This window comes from Cervus canadensis, chromosome 5 (genome assembly GCF_019320065.1).
Source record: "Cervus canadensis isolate Bull #8, Minnesota chromosome 5, ASM1932006v1, whole genome shotgun sequence".
Lineage (NCBI taxonomy): Eukaryota > Metazoa > Chordata > Mammalia > Artiodactyla > Cervidae > Cervus > Cervus canadensis.
The window spans coordinates 6479094-6498362 of NC_057390.1; the positions used below are offsets into that span (position 1 = coordinate 6479094).

A 19269-nucleotide genomic window follows, 5' to 3' on the forward strand; every position below is an offset into this window, starting at 1 on the left:
ATAAAACACAGAAACACTTGGTTGAGCAGATTTGGCCTTATCAGGACAAATGTGTAGCTTTGTACAGGAAAGGGCTGGATTTTTTTTTCTTTGGAGAGGCATTATTGGTTGGTTACTCTTATTTATTTTTGCCAACCTTGTTGAAAGGATTTCTCTCCTTGAAATTTATAATCCCTCATAGTTTAAGAAGCCAGATACTTTTGGGGGGAAACCTAGAAACTTAAGATGTTAAACATGAAGGGCAGAGAACTGAGCGTGCTTTTAATTTCAGTTTTTTGAATGGGAAATCCTGTGTGCTTGTTGGAAGGCATGGCTGTGGTGTCAGTCTGGGTGCTGGTTGGGTGATCCTCTCTCTTGGGGAGACAGTCATGGCCCCAAGTGCAGTGACAGCTCACCATGGGCCCCCATCCTTAGTCACACAACTGACCGTCTTCGTGGGAGGTTTGGCTTAAATGCCTTTGTTGAATATCGCAGTAGCATGTGGCTTCAGCCGATCTTGTCAATGTAAGCATTGAGCTGCCGGCCTGCCCACCTGCTCCTATTTTCGTTCTCTTATTAGAATAATCCTCTCCCTTTGAGGAGCCAGGGGAAATCAGTGGCTTCTAAGGCAGGCTCAGCATCAGACTGATTGCCACTGGGTGGATGGGCCCCAGCTGTAGACCCGGGGATGGGGGAAGTGCTCGGGGCAAAGCCCGCCAGGAGACAGGTGTGCCAGGTGGGAAGCAGGGAGCTGAGGAGGGGCTTGAGGGGGTTGGCTGCAAGACTTGTCATTTTAGCTGCCCAGGGGAGTGAAACGGTTACAGGACAAAAGTAGTGGTCAGACATGTCTTTCCCTCCACTTATATATCCCACCTACAATTACATTCCTTCTTATGTTTAAACTTGGCTCCATTTTGCTCTAATGTACAGTATGTACAATAACCCTTAACTCACTAAACTGGCAAGTTTATATTTCTGTTTGTTTTTAATTGTCATTACATTTCCACTTAACAATTTGTTTCACTTTCTTTGTGTTTTTCTTTTTTTTTTTTTTGTCTTAAGCTACATTATTAACCAAAACACTCCTATTCCTAAAAGAGCAAAAGAATATGCCTTTGCACCTTTCACTAATGTGCCCCGCTATTTGATACGGAGTTGATGATACACCTAAAACGATGGTGGCCGAAGCTTCTGTAGTTTCTGGCAAGAGGCTCACTTTAAAATAAGCGATATAAGACTTAAGATTTGCCGGTATTCCAACATACATTCATTGGACTTTTGGGGGGTAGGAGAACAAACTGAAAAACTGATGAATTAAGATCAAGACATTTCAAGCTTCCTTTAGGAGTTTTCATTATGATTGTTTATTAAAAACCCGAGGAGCTCGTGAAGTATAGATGTTGCTGGTAGCTTGCACGTTCTGTCTTACCAGAACAATGTTTCTGGAAAGAGAGGTCGCTCTGTTTGGCTCCTGGTTAAATAGCCTGTATTGGGGGTTGCGGGGTTCACACACAGAGGTGCCTGCAGAGCATTTGGTGGGGGAAGAAGCAGGGGGATCAGTTGTCTGTATTGGGAAGCAGAGCAGTGAAGCAGTGGGTTGAAGTATTTTGTGTTTGTTCTTTTACTGTCATTGTATTAATACGACTGAAATTTACATTGCAGACTCAGTCCGCTAGTAACACACTCCAGAAACACAAATCCTCCTCCTCCTTTACACCTTTTATAGACCCCAGATTACTACAGATTTCTCCATCTAGCGGGACAACAGTGACTTCTGTGGGTAAGTAACACAGCGGCAAGCAAGCAGCCGCCGGCAGGGTACTTCTCACTCTGTTTGGTGTGGTGGGCACGCGTAGTGGTGGTCGGCAGGCTCAGACCTCAGACCGGATGCACACCCCACTGGCACTGTCTTTTGCAATGAGCACCATAGTCAGTCTCCGTTTTTCACGTCCATTTCTTACGAGTTTCTCTTCCTCGGCAAAGAGTGGGTCGCCACATGAATCTTTCCTGGACGCATAGTGGGGAAGGGAACAGGACCAGCCCCCACGGAGACAGAAGTAATTCCAGTGTCATATGTTTCAGTGGGGTTTTCCTGTGATGGGATGAGACCCGAGGCCATGAGGCAAGACCCTACGCGGAAGGGCTCAGTGGTCAATGTCAATCCCACCAACACTCGGCCCCAGAGCGACACCCCGGAGATCCGCAAGTACAAGAAGAGGTTTAACTCCGAGATCCTGTGTGCTGCCTTGTGGGGTAGGTGTCTGGGCCCTTCCAGCCCTTCTGTTCTTATTGTCAAGGGTGGACCGGGCATTGGGAGAACAGCAGCTTTGGGATGTCTAGGGGGCTTGGGGAGCGTTGTTCGTGGGTGAGGTGGAAGACGCTTGACATCCCTTGCGCACACTGTCCCACGGAATCCTGCACGCACACAGACCTGCCCTTGTTTCAGCCATCATGTACTGGACAGAGTGACTCATCTCCATCACTTTGTATAAAAAAGGAGGAAAAAGATGAGAAAGGCATTTGATTTGGCCCATATTTATAGGGAGAATGAAGAAATTTGTCAAATTGCTTTTCTTTAAATGTTTCAGTTTAACAGTGTTTACTGACTCTTTGTGACTTAAGGCGACATCTAAGTGAAGTTTTGGGGGGTTTTGTTTTTGTTGTTTTTGATATGGACCTTTCTTTAAAATTTATTCTTTAATTGGAGGAAAATTGCTTTATAATATTGTGTTGCTTTCTGCCATACAACAGCATGAATCAGTCATAATTATACATATGTCCCCTCTCTCTTGAACCTCCCCCCCGCCCCAATACCCCACTACTCCCACCCAATCCCGCCTCTCTAGGTCATCACAGAGCGCCAGGTTTGAGCTCCCTGTGCTACCCAGCAGCTTCTCACCAGCCATCTATTTTACACACACCTGGTGAAAGTGTTGGTCGCTCAGTCATGTCCCACTGTTTGTGACCCCATGGACTGTAGCCCCCCAGGCCCCTTTGTCCATGGGATTTCCCAGGCAAGAACACTGGAGTGGGTTGCCATTTCCTTCTCTAGGGGATCTTCCGAACCCAGGGATCAAACCCATGTCTCCTGCGGCTCCTGCGTTATAGACAGATTGTTTACCCCTGAACCACCAGGGGAAGCCAGAGCAGGTGTGGGGAAACGAGGCGGGAGATGAGACACGGCTGGAGAGAAGGAGCTGGGGAGTGCCTGATATGTACTGCTCCTAAGAAAAGAGGAACCGAGGACCAAATGCAGCTGTTTGTTTCTTAAAGATGATGGAGGGTGGTCTTTAAGAAACCTGAAGCTGAGTAATAGATGCCGGTTGATCACAAACAGTTAGGGACTAAGGGGGCTGTGTATGGCTCGTTCTAGAATATCTCCCATGCAAAGACAGATGTTGAAGGAAGCAGGCGGGGATCATGACATTGGACAAAGGTTTGTCTGTCTGGTTATCTGATAAGATAGATAAGATGGAGAGTCTGTGGTACCCAGGAGATGGTGGGCTTGGATGTTCTGGGGCTACTGAGGAAAACCCAGAAGCTGGAGGATCAGGAATGAGGCAAGCTCATTGCCCCCTTAGATCCTTTTTATATTAATGTGTAAATGAATATTCCATCCTCTCCCCTCCATGGTGATTTGTTGCAGTTTGGGTACTTTAATCTCTGACCATCCTTAGCTTTGGAGAAAAAAATGGCAACCCACTCCAGTATTATTGCCTAGAGAATTTCATGGACAGAGGAGCCTGGCGGACTATTAGTCCATGGGGTCCCAAAGAGTCAGATATGAATGAGTGACTGAGTGCGCACATCCTATAAGCATCTCTGTTTGTGGGTGACTTGAGGAAACCACTCTTATCCTGAGAGGTGGTGCTGTTTGCTCCATACAAGGCCATCTGCCACGCACAGTGTAAAATTGTGGTCTTTCTGTGTCCTTGACATAGGAGTGAACTTGTTGGTGGGTACCGAGAGTGGCCTGATGCTGCTGGACAGAAGTGGCCAAGGGAAGGTGTATCCTCTGATCAACAGAAGGCGATTTCAGCAGATGGACGTCCTGGAAGGCTTGAACGTCTTAGTGACGATATCTGGTAAGTGTGGGTTTGGGAGAGCAGGCCACCAGGACTGTTTAAAAGTGTGGTGCTTCCCCAGATGGAACTTGAGTGAGCTCGTTTTCCAAAGTGATAGCTCAAAGATAGAACCATAGCGAGATTTTACAATAATGTGATAGGAAAGCATATTCAGACGGGACCCACTTGTCTGAACTTGCGACAGGGTGGGGCTCCTCTGAGCTGTCCTGGAGCAGAGCACCTGCACTTCCTACTCCCCCACCCCCCACACGCCCGCCCGTTCCCTCCATCCCCATCTCGCCACCAGCCCCTGCAGCCTGTCCTGTTCAGGGTGTGGGTTTGTGTCCACTTCTTCCTAGAGGACTCTGATGCAAAAAGAACTATTCTTTGCCATTGCTGGTAAAAGCATGGTGGTTTTATTTTTTCCATGTCTGTCAGCACTTGTCAGTTTCTTTTTAGGAGGAGCATTTTTCTTGGTATAAGTTATATATGTTGATTGTAGAAAGTAAAAAGCACTGCAGAAGAGCAAATAGGAGGAATAAATTGTAAAATCAGTTCATCCAAAGAAACTGTTAACTTCACTTTTTAACTGACAGTCTTGTAAGCATATACACACTCGGGTGAGAGAAGGTCTCTATAAAAATAGTTATGCAACATATTGAGGGAATAATCTGATACCTGTATACTGACGAGTTAGAATACACTGCTGTCCATACAGTTGGTGTCTACTCACCCTCGGTAACCACTGTCCTGAAGTTAAGGTGTGTCCCTCCGGTTCTTGTTTGTCCGAACCTGTAGGTTGTTTTTCCGTATTCCTTCAGGATAGCCATTCTGTACTGCTACAAAATGTTTCTCTGCATGCATGCACTAAAGTTTATTTACCTCTGTTGTAACTTTTCCATTTACTCCTTTTTTCCCCGTCCTGTAAATATTTTCATAAGTATCTTTGTAACTCACTTAACCATTCAGCATGTGAATCCTTGTTGCCTGGATCATAACTTCCTAATTTGCATTTTTGCTGGGGTTAAAGAGTATGCAGAAATGTAAGACCTGTCTCCTCATTACCCACAGTGATTTAGATTTAATTATCAGCTAACTCAAACTTGCTGTATTTATTTATACGTAACAAATTTCTTGCAGTGATTTTTAGTTTTCAAATAGGTTTTTGGTTTTAAGTAAGATGCCTGTTGAAATGCAAAAATTTCACCATCCATCTCCTACTTAAATGAGGAAACAACTATTTAAGACTTGAGTGCTGATGGAAAATGGGTTTTCGAATTGGAGGAAAAATAAATCTGCAGCTGAAAATGGTTGAAACTTCATTTTGTGATCCAGTGAGCAAGGTGATTTGTGTGGATCAGAAATCAACTGATAACTGTTTTTTGGGTCCACTTTTTTTGTATTCTTTTTATAGCTTTCATTGGTTTTCAAAATCATAAAAGCAATAACATGTCAATTGTGGGAAACTTCAAAAACAGGAAAAAAAAGCTTAGGAAAAAGAAAATAAAATGTAACCCTATCTGAGAGAGATAGCTCTTATTAACTGTTTAATATATTCCCTCCTCATTTCTATAAATGTATCTCACCGTGTGGGAATAAAACACTGTACATAAAACAGTGTTGTCTTTGTTTCACTTAATGTATTGAGTATCTTCCCACATTCAGAAATTCTTCAAAACTTAAGATTGTGTTGAAGTATAAGACATAATTCAGAAAGTGCACAGATTATAAATAATTACAGGTCCATGAAGAGTCACAGTTGGCCATCGTGTGGCCCCCAGCGTGGTGACCTCCTCCACCAGCCCACGGTTCTCCTGCATTGCCTCCATCACTGCCCACCCCCACCACACACACACCCCCACCCACCTGAGGAAGCTCTGTCCTGACTTTGAACACCTTAGAATATACTAGATATGGTTTGATGTCTGTTTTTTTGCCTTCATTGAACTGAACTCAGTTAAATGGCAAAAATACTTCTTTTGTGTCTCACAGATTTTTCTAGAGCAGTTTTATGTTTACAGAGAAAGTAGACAGTCTTATATTGGCCCCCTCTTCTCTGACATTTGTTACAGTGGATGGACCAGTATTAATGCATTATTGTTAGCTGAAATCCACAGTTTAGGGTTCTCTGTGTGTGTGTCCTCTTGGTTGAACACATGCATAATTTTATCTACCTTTACAGTGTCATACAGATGAGCTGCATCACCCTAAAAATCCTCTGTGCTCCATCCCTTCCTCAAAGCCCATGGCAACACCTGACCTTTTTCTGCTCTCTATTGCCTTTTCCAGAATGTCCTAAGTAGGCTCATGCAGTGTGTAGCCTTTTCAGACAATTGAGAGCAAGTACCTTTTTATGAGTCAGTGTGATGCTTCTCTTGTCTGTTCTGGGTGCTTGCTCAATATTTCTGCTAGGTTTGTCGTTGTTCAGTCGCTAAGTCATGTCCGACTCTGCCACCCCATGGACTGCAGCACACCAGGCTTTCCTGTCCTTCACTCTCTCCCAGAGTTTGCTCAAAATGAAATTACTTAGCATGCACGCACGCATGTCCATTGAGTCGGTGATGATATCTAACCGTCTCATCCTCTGCTGCCCCCTTCTTTTGCTTTCAATCTTTCCCAGCATCAGGGTCTTTTCTAGTAAGTGAACTCTTTGCATCAGATGGCCAAAGTATTGGAGGTTCAGCATCAGCCCTTCCAGTGAACATTCAGGGTTCATTTCCTTTAGGAGTGACTTGTTTGATCGTCTTGCTTGCTAGGTTATCTCTCGTCTAATTGATGTACAGGAGTTCTCCACACATTCTGGGTAGGAGTCTTCTCTTAGCTCTTTGTGTTGTGTCCATTAGTTTATGGCTTGCCATTTGCTGGACTGAAGTGGCCAAGTTGGGTGATCTGTGAAACCCTTTTGTGCTCTTAAATGGGAAACAGTGGTTACTCCAGAAGGTTTTAAGAATCAGATGACCTAATGGCTTGAATTGAGTTTCTAGTGAAACTGATACAAAACAATTCCCTTGGGGTGGGGGGAGGGGATGGTATTTATTGTTTACTGCAGTTTATTTTGATTACTGTTGTTAACAAAGATACCTAGTTTGGAATATGCATGTAAAGTACTTATTATTTGTTTTGTTAGGCAAAAAGGATAAGTTACGTGTCTACTATTTGTCCTGGTTAAGAAATAAAATACTTCACAACGACCCAGAGGTTGAGAAGAAGCAGGGTTGGACAACAGTCGGGGACCTGGAAGGCTGTGTGCATTATAAAGTTGGTAAGTTCCTCCATGGTTGCAAGGGTTCTGCTTTTCAGAGGTTCAGTTTATCTTTTGTTTAAAATTTATGTGCTTTTGAAGCTTTTAGTGAGAAAAGTGCCTCTGATACTCACTCCTAGCTCATTTGAAGCACCTTCTAATCCTGAGGTCTAGAGGGCTCCGTTTGAATCATAATGAGGTTCTCTTCGGCCGTCCCCGACTTCCATCCCCCTGACCTTGGACAGTCCACATTCTTCTCTGTAAGATGGGGTTCAGAGGAACCTTGTTAAGGAAGCATTGCCCGAAGAACACCAGGCCCCTCGGATTCTTCCTTGACCCTGCAAGCTGGTTCTCACTCAAAGCACTGTGGGTCCTTGGCAGTCACTGATGGAATGTTTGAGAGTTTGCCTAAAGAGCTCTGGCCTGTCAATTTGAATAAAATGCGCTGTGCACAGCTACTGTGCTCATCACTGAGGAAGGAATCTTGCTGGCCGGGCAGCCTTTTGTGGCAACCTTTTTGTTATTTTTCTCTGCAACATTCATGCCCTGCTTCTCATAAGATTTCATAAGAACAAAACCAAAATACATTTTTTGTGTGTGTTGGGGGAAAAAAAAATCAAAATACTGGCTCTAACATTGGAAATTAAGGAGAAACGATGGTGTTTAGCCCAATTACAGTTTTATGGATAAGATGATGTGTTCTAATTGCATTTGAAGTGGGAAGTTGAGAAGATGAGCAACTGGTTTCTCTATATAGACTGAGAATGTGAGGGGCCTATTGGATGCTGACTTCTGCTTGTGTATTTCCTGTTCTTCTGTGTTTATGAAACTACATGCTGTGGTCAGTGCTTCTGCTCCCAGGGATATTCCAGTCCTTGGCGCTGTCATCTTCTTGATGTAATCTGTTTGCAGCCCTCAGCTCACTGGTTGCTAATGAGTGTGAATGCCACCCTGATATTAGAGTGATTCTGAGTGATCCTGCAGGGCTCTATCCTCTTGGTGTAGGTTTGGGGCTTAGGATTTTCTGTGCTGTGGTCTTCTGTAACCTTTTTCCTCGTTGAGGATGGTAGCTGAATGTAATAAACTGGCTCATAACAGCTGAAATGTCCCTGAAGAGATGACTCCACGGGGGAGCGAGGGAAGATGTATTAGACTGGGCTGGACCTTCCCCAGGACGGAGTGCCCGCCCTCACTTAGGCCCGCTGTTCATACAGGGTGAATCATGCACATTCATTTGTCACGTTTAGCCTTCTGTTGTTGTTCAGTCGCTCAGTCGTGTCCAGCTACTTGCGACTCCATGGACTGCAGCCTGCCAGGCTTCCCTGTCCTTCACCATCTCCCGGAATTTGCTCAGACTCATGTCCATTGTGTTGGTGATGCCATCCAACCTCTGCTGCCCCCTTCTCCTGCCCCCCATCTTTCGCAGCATCAGGGTCTTTTCCAGTGAGTCGGCTCTTCACATCAGGTAGTCAGAGTATTACTCAGTTGACCTAGACCCGTGCTGTGTAGTATGGTTGCCATCAAGAACAGGGAGGGTGAGAGTGGGTATTTAAATTTATTTATAAGTTAATTAACGTGAAGTAAACATTAAAGCTTCAGTCCTCAATGACACGAGTACATTCCAAGTCTCCAGTAGCCCCATGGCACATAACACCTTTCCACCGTCACGGAAAACTATCCCGTCAGCACTGGATAGCCTCTTAGAATTGTTTGTATTGTCATAGTCCTGTGATTCATTTGAATAGTGACAACACGTGGAATTTAACAAGGAGAGTTATCAAGTCAACAAGCTGAGTCTCATGGTCAAAGTCAGGATCAAGGACTGCTGTGGTTTACAGAGGCTGTGCAGACACTGGGGTCTACACCAGCCAATAAGTATCGTGTGGCAGGGCCAGGGCCGTCTGGGTATCCTCTGAGCAGACATGACGGCTGTCAGAGAACTGAGACAGCTGTGTAAAGAAGGCCTTCCCGTATATGTATAAAGTTACAGAGAGATTTTTCTTTACGTTTGGTACAGGATGTAGAATCCTATATAGAATCCTACCAATTACTACTGTCTCTATAGCTGGACGTTCTGTAAAGTGATACTTGGTCTTACACACAGAAACAGATAGAATTCAAATTCAGTTGGGTATTTTGTCATAGTTCTTCCATCTGTAAGCTCCACGTGGGACTCGGGAAAGCCCACGTGGAAGATTTGACCTCTTGCTGGTATTCAGGAGCCTCTTGGCTGATGAATCACATCATTATCCTTTGGAACTAATGCTGAGTCCTCCAGACAACAGGGTGGAAAGGTCGACACTGTCCTTGATTATTCAATACTAAGAACTGTAGGAGCAGCATTGAAATTGCTCGTTGGTAGTAACCAGGGTATGGAGCGGAGTCCAGCGCAGCACTGAGGAGCATGGGGACAGCCTGCACGTATATTCGAGAATCTGGAAAGTGAACCAGTGCCTGACCTCTCAGCATTGATCTCTCATTGGTTTGGATGGATCGACAGAGAAGGGCATGTTTGCAGAAGACTGCTGAAGGAGCTGAGTTCCACCACGATACTGACCTGTGCTCTTCTTACTGTTTCAGTAAAATACGAAAGGATCAAATTCCTGGTCATTGCTCTGAAGAGCTCTGTGGAAGTCTACGCGTGGGCACCCAAGCCATATCACAAATTCATGGCCTTTAAGGTAATAACGTCAAGTGCACTTAAAAATAGTATCAGCCATGCACACCGTGACCAAGAGCCAGGGAATAAGTTGGCTGATCATTCATTTAAAGCTGTGCTGTTAGAAGGGGGACAGCAAGTATGGAATCAAAATTGAAATACATGTGTATGTCTATGATACCATGGGCTTCCCTGGTAGCTCAGCTGGTAAAGAAGCCTCCTACAGTTCAGGAGACCCCGGTTCAATTCCTGGGTTGGAAGATCCCCTGGAGAAGGGATAGGCTACCCACTTCAGTATTCATGGGCTTCCCTGATGGCTCAGATGGTATAAAGAATCCGCCTGCAAGGCAGGAGCCCTGGGTTCGATCCCTGGGTTGGGAACATCCCCTGGAGAAGGGAATGGCTACCCACTCCAGTATTCTGGCCTGAAGAATACTGGACTATATAGTCCATGGGGTCACAAAGAGTTGGACTTGACTGGGTGACTTTCACTTTCAATTTTTTATCAGCAGTAGGCAGCTCCCAGGTATATATCTGTTCAGTAGGACTAATTAAGAGTGAAGTTACAGAAATTCTTAATGACATAGTGATGTATATTATACATTAAATAGAATAAGTATTTAAAAATATGTATAGTATACTATTTTTTGTTTCAAGAAAAATACTGACAGTTATTTTGTGGGTGTTTTTTAATATTTTTTTGTAAGTCTAGGCTGCACTAGATACAATTTTTAGTTAAAAATGATATTACTATGACACTAGATATGTAAATCACTTAATAAATATCACTTCTGATGTTTGTTAGACATAAAACTTTAAGCATCACCCTGGGCCTATTTTAGTGCAGGGTGAGAAATTAAGAATTTTTTTTTTAAATAAAAAATGATTGTTTATTTATTTTTTAAAATAGTTTTGACATGTTAAGGGTAGGCCTCCATTATCTGGAAAATTGACATATTTAGATGGCTTATTTGATTCTCCAGTAAAGCAAGATAAATGGGGTTATCATACTTGCTTTAAAATAAAGCCACATATTATTGACTAAAAGCAATTGGTTGTGAAGTTACAATTATCTTTTGAGATCTGATCTTAATCACCTTCATGGACCAAGTACTGTCCTCATTGTTTTATAAATAAATAGCTTACTCGGATCTGTCTCATAAGCTGTAGGTGTTGACGTTACAGGCCACCCAGGCTGTTACAGTACATGGTAGCCTCTCATTACCACTGTTAAACGAGTTGGAAAGTTAAAGTGGAAGTTTGAGTAGCTCTGTAGAGACTGTGATGACCACACTGATAAATTCTCCATATATGTCTCTTGCAGCACTCCTCTCTCTCTCCATCATCTGCATTAGAGTAGTTGATGCTAGCAGATAAAAGCAAAATAAAGACTCACCGTGTGGAGTATTTTTGCTTTTGGTTTTTGCCAGGGTGCTTCAGTCATTGAGTAACTGAGCGCCTGGGTCTGGCTTCTCCAGGTGGAACCGTCAGACATAAGTTCTGCTCATCTCACTGCTGCTTCTCGCCTGCTTCTTTGCAGTCGTTTGGCGAGCTGGTGCACAAGCCATTGTTGGTGGATCTCACTGTTGAGGAAGGCCAGAGGCTGAAAGTGATCTATGGATCCTGTGCTGGATTCCATGCCGTTGATGTGGACTCAGGATCGGTCTATGACATTTACCTACCAACACACGTAAGAAAGAACCCACACTCTATGGTTGGTTGACTGGCTTCACTGTGTTTTGACTTTTCTCTCTGCTCTGCTCAGGGCACTAACACGGGCAGGGCCCCTCGCTCCCCTTTGCGGTGGGGGTGAGTATTTCAGTGACCTGCCCTCTTCAGCAGCTCTCTGCTCCTGTCTCTGAAGCCCTCCCGAGACGCGCCTAGCCCTGCTTTCACTAACACGGGATGGGAGGGGGCGGCTGCTGGCAGGTCAGGACAGCCATGGGGCGGGACCGTTAGAGGAATGTAATGTATTCCATGGAGCCCATGGTCCAAGTATATTCCGGGGGCCTCAGGAGATGTGAAATGAGCAGCATGTAGGGCGTATCAGAGGTAGACTTGCAGATACATATGACATCACGTGGGTTCTCCACTATGTCGTCCAGTTGCTGTGTTTATCACTAGGACCAGAGCCAGTGCCTCTACACAAGACACTCTTATTAAGCCCGTGTGCAGGGGTAGAAGTGGCCACCGATGTGCTTTCCTGTGCTCTGTCCCCTTCTCCAGATCCAGTGTAGCATCAAACCCCACGCGATCATCATCCTCCCCAACACGGACGGCATGGAGCTCCTGGTATGCTATGAAGATGAAGGGGTTTATGTGAACACCTACGGGAGGATCACCAAGGATGTGGTTCTGCAGTGGGGCGAGATGCCAACGTCTGTAGGTACGTGTCCCTGAGCGGAAGAGGTCATGTTTGTTAAAGTAGAGCCTTTCCTGAAAATGTGTGTGTTTCAGATATTGGTGTTACGTGGTGTTCAGACCGTTTGGCCATTTAACAGAGCGGTTGGCAGTAGGTGGTGGGAAAGGTAGATTGTAGACTGTGATGCGTCATAGTCTTATGTTAGGACAAAATCTTAAGCAGTTTTTTTTTTTTTTAATCAATTTATTTATTTTGTTAGTCAGGCGCTAAGTTGTGTCCAGTTCTTGGCGGCCACATGGACTGCAGCATGCCAGGCTTCCCTGTCCTTTACGGTCTCCTGGAGCTTGCTCAAACTCACGTCCATTGAATCAGTGATGCCATCAAATCATCTCATCCTCTGTTGCCCACCTTCTCCTCCGGCCCTCAATGTTTCCCAGTATCAGGGTCTTTTCTAAAGAGCTGGCTCTTCCCATCTCTTTTTAAAAATAAATTCATTTATTATCTCTCTGACTCTGCTGGGTCCCTGTTGCTGCACGGGTTTTTCTCTAGCTGTGGCGAGTAGGAGCTGCTCTCTCCTCATGGTGTGCAGGCTTCTCTTTGTGGTGGCTTCTCCTGATGTGGAGCACACCTCTAGGGTGTGTGGGTCAGTAGTTGTGGCTCACAGGCTTAGCTGCTCCACGGCATGTGGGATCTTCCAGATCAGGAATCGAACCCATGTCTCCTGCATTGGCAGGCAGGTTCTTTACCACTGAGCCACCAGAGAAGCCCCAAGTAATTACTTCTTAAAGCTCTGCCTTCACAGTCCTTCATTTAATCTAAGGCAGCCAGCCAGGGACAGTAAGACAGATGTAGTTGTGACTAATGGGTGGAAGGCAAGGGGAACAGGAAGGTAAGTGATGCTGTGGCCATCTCATGGCCCAGCCACAGTCCACACATAGCCTCTGACCTTCTCTGTCCTAAAGACTGACGTCTGGAACCTTGTTGGCTCCAAGTTTATTTCCCCAAACTACTTTGGTTTTATAGCAGCCAAGTCGCTGGCTCTGTGCACTTGCCTTCTCTTCTCCCTGGTAATTGGCATGAGGAAAATATAAGCTAAACTGTGGACAGGGACTGGGGGTGCTGCTCCAGCATGTCCTTCTCAGAGGCATCAGCAGACTCAATTGATAGTTCAGAACATCACCTTCCAGGATGAACCACAAGGTTGCACGTGTAGAGTTCCTTACATCAGTGGGCCCCATCCTTCTTGGCACCAGGGGCCAGTTTCGTGGAAGACGTGGGAGAGGAGGGATAGTTTGGGGATGAGTCAAGCACATTATATTTATTGTGTACTTTATTTCTGTTATTACATCAGCTCCTCCTCAGATCATCATGCATTAGATTCTGGAGGTTGGGGACCCCAGATTCTGGAGGTTGGGGGCCCCTGTATTACAAAAACCTCCAAATGCCAGCTGTTTAGAGGGGTGGGGGTGGGTATGTGTATATGAAACCTGAGCAGCTTCTTTCCGTGGCTGTTTCCTCATCTTTAACAATATGTGTTTTCCTCTCTCAAAAAGCATATATTCGATCCAATCAGACGATGGGCTGGGGAGAAAAGGCCATAGAGATCCGATCTGTGGAAACTGGCCACTTGGATGGCGTGTTTATGCACAAAAGGGCTCAAAGGCTGAAATTCCTGTGTGAACGCAATGACAAGGTAACAGTCTCTTTAGGGATTCTTTTTAAATGTTATCTTTCAGCAGTGGTTTATTTTCCATAGGGTTCAGTGAAGCCTTTCCGTGGGATTTTGATAGATTCTGAACTAACTTTATCAAGAACTTTTCAGTAGTGACTTTTTAGAGCTGTTAATGGAGGTCAGGATATATTTTATTTTGTTTTTGTTGAGGGGGCGGACATGTTTATCTCTGCAAAAATCATTCTGTGGTGGGTTTTTGTTGTCTTTTGAGTGTTTTTTTTTTCCCCATTAGGTGGCCTGTCTGGGCTATGTTTAGTTTAGGGATAGAAAAGGTTGAAGCTCCCAGTTTAGATGGATGGAACTCTTTTGTGATTAGAAAGAACCCTCATGCACATTTAAATAATAGGGGAAATTTCCCTTCCCCTGATATATGCTTGAAATACATCACTTATTAGTCCTTCTTTTGAGTATTGACATAACTGCATTGTCTTCCTGGCATAAGTGCCCAAAAGGAGAAATTATTTTATGCAAAAGCAGGAGTGCTGCCTACAGGTGAGACCTGTGAGACCCCAGAGCGTCAAAGCCCAAGTTAAAACCTTTGCTTTTCCAAACTGGCCACATCGTTTTCTTATCTAGGAATCCCTTCCTCCCCAAACCAGCCTTGGAGTGGAGCAGACAACTGGCCAAGGGTGCTGACCCCCCTGGCCTTTTCTAAGCTTAGATTTCTCTCTCGTCTGTCACTTGGATGAAAATATGTCTGACTACCTGAGGTAGCCCACGACAGCCTTAGAAACATTTCCACCTCTTGCTTTACATTAAAACACATTAAGCCTCCAGTCACCAGACCTTAGGCTGACTTCTCAGATGAAGAGGAGCTGTCGTTTCTACTTGGCAGGTGGGCCTCCCGCCCAGCTAGGTGCTCTGCTCAGGTCCACATCCCCCCAGCCCACTTCCTGCTGCAGTCCAGTCCTCTGGCTCATTCACCGGTGCACTTGACCTACATAATATCTCCCAAATCTTTTACCTTGGAAACCCATGCAACTGCAGAGCTAACCCAGGATTTTACCAGCTTCGGGGCTTACATTTTCCTAAGTTTAGTTTAGTGGAGCCATAACCACGGTATTCTTTGAACTTCAGGCATTTAAATTTTTTTTTTTTAAATCATTCATGAAGTCATACCCATCAGGGTTTATTAATAAAAGGCACAAAACTAAATTATATATATATGTGACAGTAGAGTCCTGTGAAATAACCAAGACATTTCAGTTTCACTTTTTAAAAGAGAAAAACAAGGCAGCTGAGTCGCCTCCCCACTGGTCACTGAGTTTGCCCAACACATTGATCTTTCGGAAGGTGTTAACGGTGGAGGTGAGCACAGATGATCCAGTTTGGGGAACATCTTGTTTTCTCGGTGTTCTCACAATAGGGCATGGGGTGCAGAGTCACCCCTTGGCTAAGGAGTCTTCCTAAGTTAAGGAAATGTTAGTCGCTCAGCCTCCTCCGGCTCTTTGTGACTCCCTGGGCTGTAGGCCCACCAGGCTTCCATGTCCATGGAATTCTACAGGCAAGAATAGTGGAGTGGGCTGCCATTCCTGCTCCAGGGGATCTTCCTGACCCAGGTCTCCCCTGGCAGGTTCTTTACCTCTGAGCCCCCAGAGAAGCCCTGCTAGTGGAGATGCAAAGTGGCTCCTTACTGGTGAATGGACATCACCCCAGACTTCCTTTGGGAGGGGGCCCCCGGGCACCCGCTCACCCCTCTCCCCCTCTCCCCCTGCAGGTATTCTTTGCCTCGGTCCGGTCTGGGGGCAGCAGCCAGGTTTACTTCATGACGCTCGGCAGGACCTCTCTTCTGAGCTGGTAGGAGCGGCGGGCTAGGCTGCCGGCCCCGGAGGTGTCGACCATGAGAACCCGGAGATCCTGGCAACTGGAGCGCGGAGCTGCCCGGGCCGCGTGGGCGGGGGGTCTCCTCCCCGCCCCCACCCGCTCTTACCAGTTCATCCCCATTCTCTTCTTGTCCTGTTCGAAATAAATCGAGGCTGCATCGCAGCTGGTGCTGTCGAGACTGCCATCAGGTGCTATCCGTGCTGGGATGGAGCGGCGGGCACAACGCATGCGCATTCCCTCCAGCTTCAGTGTTCGTGTCTGCGGCTCCATCCTGGGGCGACTGCGGGTGGAGACCGGACGCCGGCGGGGGGGTTGGCAGGTGTAAACGTGCGCTCGAGGAGCAGGTCGCTGAAGCCAAGAGCAGATTTAATATAGTAACATTAACAACGTATTTAATTGACATTTCTTTTTTTTTTTTTTGTAATGTGACCATATGTGGACAAAGAAGAAGGTGCAGGTTTAAGAAGTTAATATTTATAAAATGTGAAAGACACAGTTACTAGGATAACTTTTTTGTGGGTGGGGCTTGGGAGGCGGGTGGGTGGGTTTAGGGACCCATTTGGTTTCTTGGGTTGTTTTTTTTTTTTTTGGCCAAGAACTCAGTCGTTTTTCTGTGTACCAAGTTTTGCCTAAAATCACGTGCAGATGATTCTTTTAAAAAAAAAAGGAAAAAGAAAGGGTGTGCATTTGTATCCTGCCCAGAACCTTGTTGTGTGACAGTATTAGCACTGCCTCGGTCAAAGGTTTAATTTTTGTTTAAACCTGGAAGTGCAACAGCAGTTTCACCATGATCGGCACTTGTAGAGGGGAAAAAAAAAGTCTTTTTCAACCACGTGTTTATTTTTTCGCCTACCTCATTGTTTTTAATGCATTAAGAGGTGGTTTAGTTTCTATGTCTTTGGAGGAAAACATTAATGTTTAACCTTAATACCAAAACGATCCGATTGAAGTTTGACTGTTATTTCGTCATGTCTCAGTAGGCACAAGAGAAATTGTCCCCGAAGTTGGGAAACAGCCATGAGGTTTGTCCGCTGATGGGCACGTCTGCTTTCTGAGCTGAGAAAGCAGATCACACCATTTTCCACCAGATTCATCAGTGGTGGTGGTAGACGGACAGGCGGCCATTGCCCACAGCACACGGGGCCTCGCTGTACTCAGCTCGGAGCTTGCAGACAGGTGGTCATTTGGGGGACAACCCCACAAACTGTCGACAGTGTTGCCGGAACCTTTCCTTGGGGCCGGGGGTGTTTCCCTTTTTCTAAAAATGCAATGCACTAAAACTATTTTAAGAATGTAGTTAATACTGCTCATTCATAAGATAGCATCTTCCTGCGTTTCGGGTGTGATATCAGAGCCCTGGCTTCTCGAGTGCTCTCCCTTGCTCTCTCTCTCTGCGCGCTCTCTCTGTTTTTTAAACCAGTTTTACTTTATGAATATGTTCATGGCATTTGTAATAAATGTCTTGGGTAATAATTGGTTTCATGGCTTCTGGTCACTGGCTTCCTCTGAGGATGTTGGTTATATTGATTACTTGTTAAAGGGTGGCTGTCCTCTGGCAGAGTTCTGATGGGAATCTCACTCACCAAACAAAAGCTTGGTGTGGCCTAGGCTTATTCCTCCTCCGTGGTGAATTTGCTTTTATGACATCAAAGCAGAGGTTTTCCGCCCCAAGAAATTAACAATCACTTGCACCTGTTTGCTGAGTGTGCCCCCCACCCCCACCCCCAAAGCCGCATCCCGTTTGGCATCCACTTTGACCCATTGTTCTCTTCCTCCTGGGTCAGCATTTTTGCCAGAGGCTCCCGCTTTGAATTTCAGAAATGTAGTGAAGAGTACACACACTCACAAATGCAGAAACAACAGCTGAGCACGTACACCCACCACAGCAGCAACTGCTGAGAAAGCCTGCCTCTGTGTTGGAAGGATCCAGGCTGGGCAAACAGGCTTCCCATGCGTGTTGACGTCAGCGTAGTGCTGGCGTCTAAGGCAGAAAGAACCAGTTCTGTTCTGGTCACTTGTGCTTAAAGGAGAGAAGATCCGGGCGCTAATCCCGCCCTTGGCAGGAGTTCTGAGACTGGCCAGACTAGTCACTGCGGGGCTGCAGTCCCTGCCGCACCACTGCTGGTGATTCCCTTCTCGGGTTGGCTCTTGACTGGAGACGAAATGTGCCCTAGCAAACACGTGCGTCAGGATGAGAACGGACTGCATAGTGGGGTCAGCTGTAGCCCCTCCCATGACTTCAGTGAAAGGTCAAGTTGGGCAAGTGTCTTTCAAAAAAATACTAAACTTCTGATACCAACATGAAAGATACAAACAGGTTGAGGATGATGGGCTTCAAGCTCAGGTCAGCGTGGGCCTGTCCTACCTGGGCAGCAGCTGGTGGTGGTGGAGTTGAACGTAATTGAATCCGTCAACTGGGCTTGGCTGACCGAGGTCAACCAGCCACTGGTCCCCTGGTTGGGTGCCTCGGGTCGCCTTCCTTGTCTGGGGTGTCCCTCCCTCCTTGGCCTTCCCGCCGTGCAGACCAACTTAGGTTGCTACAGTTTCAAGCAGGCGCCGGGTTAGCTTTCTTCATGGAAAATGGCAGGCTCTCTCCATTTCGTTCCTAACAGGGTAGTGACTTCACTCAAGTGCCAAGATGGCAAAATTAGCAGGAGAATTTAGTATTGTGCCGATACCACTAAATATGGAACCTAGAAAACCATGACAGCTCTTCCAAACAAAATACCAGTATGGCTCTAGGTTTAGTTGAAGCTTTAATAAGTGATACTTTTCTGTATTTAAAACGGAGTCGCTATATCGAGTGCTGTTTTTTGGTTTGTTTTTTTTTTTACTTTTTCTCATGCACATGTTGTGTTGAAGAAAATGTTTACAAAAAATAGTTTTGTTACACTAATGGGCATCACATATTTATGGTCTATTTTTAAGTGATTTTTTATGGGTTATTTAGGCTTTCGTTTTAGTTATAGTCCACTTAAATGATGGTTCGTAATCCCTAATTTTGCCAATTATAAATTTGCTAAACGGTAATGCAAATGACAAGCTGCATTAAGTTTACTAATCAGAACTGCGAAGCAGACTGGTGGCAAGTACACACACAGCCTTCTTTTTTCAGTGCTAACTTGTCTTCTGTGTATTATGAAAATGACTGTTGTCCCTCTTCTCCCCCTTTTTTTGTCCTTAAATAAAGTAAAAGTGACACCTGTTTCATGTGGCATGAGTTTCAAATATATCTGTCCCTGCAGAATGTTCACTTTTCTGTAAGGATCCTCCTTCTCTGGTGCTACCCCAAGGCCCGAGTGAGCAGCTCCCAGATTTTGCCATCTCCCTGAAGTGGGTGGCCCAGGGGATTCCCAGGCACAAGTTACAAAAGTGGCAAACATTTGTTCGGAGATCTTAGAATGAGGG

General features: G+C 45.5%; 1 protein-coding gene across 50 annotated transcripts in view; it reads left to right on the forward strand.

Moving 5' to 3' along the window:
• Positions 1 to 19067, forward strand: part of MAP4K4 (mitogen-activated protein kinase kinase kinase kinase 4) — a 149465-nt gene extending 130398 nt beyond the window's left edge. For 37 of the 50 annotated variants that reach the window (XM_043467982.1, XM_043467994.1, XM_043467983.1 and 34 more), the window contains 9 exons: positions 1642 to 1759; positions 2062 to 2232; positions 3921 to 4064; positions 7171 to 7305; positions 9865 to 9965; positions 11484 to 11633; positions 12170 to 12329; positions 13859 to 13998; positions 15755 to 19067. In XM_043467982.1, coding sequence (XP_043323917.1) covers positions 1642 to 1759; positions 2062 to 2232; positions 3921 to 4064; positions 7171 to 7305; positions 9865 to 9965; positions 11484 to 11633; positions 12170 to 12329; positions 13859 to 13998; positions 15755 to 15838 — 1203 coding nt within the window. In that variant the 3' untranslated portion in view covers positions 15839 to 19067. Of the gene's footprint in view, positions 1 to 1641; positions 1760 to 2061; positions 2233 to 3920; positions 4065 to 7170; positions 7306 to 9864; positions 9966 to 11483; positions 11658 to 12169; positions 12330 to 13858; positions 13999 to 15754 lie in introns of all 50 variants that reach the window. The other 13 variants (XM_043467981.1, XM_043467996.1, XM_043468004.1 and 10 more) reach the window with 1 other exon arrangement.
• The last annotated feature ends 202 nt before the right edge of the window (positions 19068 to 19269 follow it).